The sequence below is a fragment of the Electrona antarctica genome (assembly GCF_951216825.1).
Source record: "Electrona antarctica genome assembly, chromosome: 16".
Taxonomy (NCBI): domain Eukaryota; kingdom Metazoa; phylum Chordata; class Actinopteri; order Myctophiformes; family Myctophidae; genus Electrona; species Electrona antarctica.
The window spans coordinates 27917182-27919660 of NC_136797.1; the positions used below are offsets into that span (position 1 = coordinate 27917182).

The 2479-nt window shown below is 40.5% G+C and overlaps 1 protein-coding gene across 1 annotated transcript; it reads right to left on the bottom strand.

Annotated features, from left to right (window-relative positions):
* Positions 1–752: 752 nt before the first annotated feature.
* Positions 753–1547, bottom strand: LOC306939380 (inhibitor of growth protein 4-like; the record flags this gene model as incomplete). Its single annotated transcript, XM_079523967.1, has 1 exon — positions 753–1547. The coding sequence occupies one exon, from the start codon at positions 1545–1547 to the stop codon at positions 753–755; it is 795 nt and encodes a 264-aa protein (XP_079380093.1).
* Positions 1548–2479: the final 932 nt, after the last annotated feature.

The window sequence follows — 2479 nt, forward strand, 5'->3', positions numbered from 1 at the left end:
TTTATTAGCAGCAGGATGTGAATGCACCAAACCTTAAAGAGAGACTCACACAGGGAACCCCCTGTAAAGTTAAATTTATACTCCTGCACAACACATGGCGTTGTTGGCTTTAAGATCAGTCCATGTCACCAAGCGACATATCGTGCAACAGAGTATAAATTAGACAATAGCTATGCAGAGCAGTGGCAGCTACTGTAATGTAACTGAGGAAGAGTAATACGTGGGCAGTAATGGAAAGCAGAGGCATATGCCATCACTTTAGATAAACGCGATGGGCAGACGTGACAGAATGGCACAGTGAACAGCACAACGAGTTTAGCATATAGAAAATATATACTAGATGCAACCAGGTACATTCATAATACAACCAGAACTTTAAATATTACTTGATTTTCTTCATATGAAAGGATGAAGGGAAAATGGCACCCATATATATATATATGGGTGCCATTTATTTATTTTTATTTTTAAGTAAGAATCTAAACTTGTTACTCTTATGTATGGAGAAAAAAAAGATTGTCTAATTAAGTGGTGTTCCATAATCTACTTTTCAAGAACCAAGATAATCTACTTTTGGAATGAAACGCATTGATATTGAACAACTTCACAGCTGCTAACTTGTTATACTGTGTAACAACAACACAAGACAACAGCATCATGTACTTCTGACCATTTCATGCAAACCAAAAGAAAACACACCACATGTTAAGAAAGATAAGAAAGCTAAATAGTTGAAACGTGTAGTGAATATACTATTTTCTGATTTGTTTCAGGTATCCAGGTGACTTTTTCCTCTTTCTGTCTTGTGAGCATTGTGGACAATACCATTTGCCTCTTGGTGTCCGTGTGGTTTCCAGGCCCACGCAGGCAAAATGGAACCATTCAATGGAACAGCCGGTGTTGTCACAGCCTATCATCTTGCCATAGGAGACCTGGTGACACAGACAATAGGTGGGCTCGTTGAGGTCCACTGGCATTTCCAAAACACCAGAGAGGTGCACATTCCCAAAGTTGGCAGTGTTGATGTTGATCTCTCCTGGTTGAAGGAGTTTGACTTTCTTCTGTTTGCTCATGGGGCTGCCACCTTCATCTGAACTCCTCACTTTCGACGTGGTTTTAGCCACCTTCTTCTTCTGCCTGAAGTCACTTTTCTTCCCCTTCCTGGACGAGGAATCATAGTCGGTACGGCTCTCATTCTGCTTCTCCTTCTCTTTCAGGTCAGCCTGGAGCCGTGCCAGGTCTGTGTCCAGACGATTGATGTGCTTGTCAACCATCTCATAGGTCTGCGTGGCCAGTTGTACTTTATCATCTCCAAACTCTTTGCATTTGCTGTAGGACTGCTGAATCTGCCCGAGTATGGAGAGTCTCTGCTCAGAGGACAGAGTCCAAGCATTGGACGTGTACTCTTTAGCCAGGGAGTCTATCTGACTCTTCAAATCCTCTGTGTGTTGATCCAGGTCCCTCATCACGTTTAAGTTTTGCTGCAGTTCGAATGGCATATTCTCAATGCTATGTAAATAATGCTCCAAATACGTTCCCGCTGGCATCTTGGAAATTCAAAAACAAGACAATTAGACCCTTATGTTGTCCTGTCATACATTATGATAGATTGTCCGGAAATCCTACAAGGTTATGGGGTGTCAGAGTACACAGATTATGCCCAGATGTGGACAAGCCTCAGCACATATATGGAGATGCCTGACATCAGCGCAAAGCGGTTTGTGTAGCGTGTGATGTCAGACCAGAGCTCGATCAGCAGAGGGGGAGAGAAACTATGAAGAAATAAAGGTCCTGTACCTGCATCAGTAATTCTTTATACTGTAACTGTAGTTACAGTATAAATGATCTGTAGTTTATATATAAATGATCTGCCTTCTGTTTGTCCAACTGTCTCCATACAGATGTACGCTGATGACACAGTTCTTTATATACATGCTAAAAATAAACAACTAGCAGCAGACAAATTAACTGCAGCTATGGTCCATGTATCTGACTGGCTGAGGAACTCATGTTTGCATCTGAACACAAAAAAAACTGTTGGTATGTTCTTCTCACGTAACTCCACTGACCCTGACATTGATATTCTTATCGAGGGTAACAGCATTCAGGTAGTATCAGAATTTAAATATCTTGGAATCACACTAGACTCAAACTTGACATTCAAAAAACAGATTAAAAATGTAGCCAATAAAATCAAATTCAATCTATCTAACTTCAGACACATAAGACCATATCTCACAACAGACGCCGCTAAACTCTTCATGCATGCTATGATTTTTTCACACATAACATACTGTTTCACAACCTGGTCACAGACAAATCAGACAACGTTAAAACCCATAGAATCACTTTATAAACAGACATTAAAAACCCTGGACCAAAAGCCCAACCGTTACCACCATTGCCATATAGTTCAAAAGTACAATTTATTTACTTTTGACAGCTTCAAACATTTTTCAGATGCTTGTGTGGTGAATTA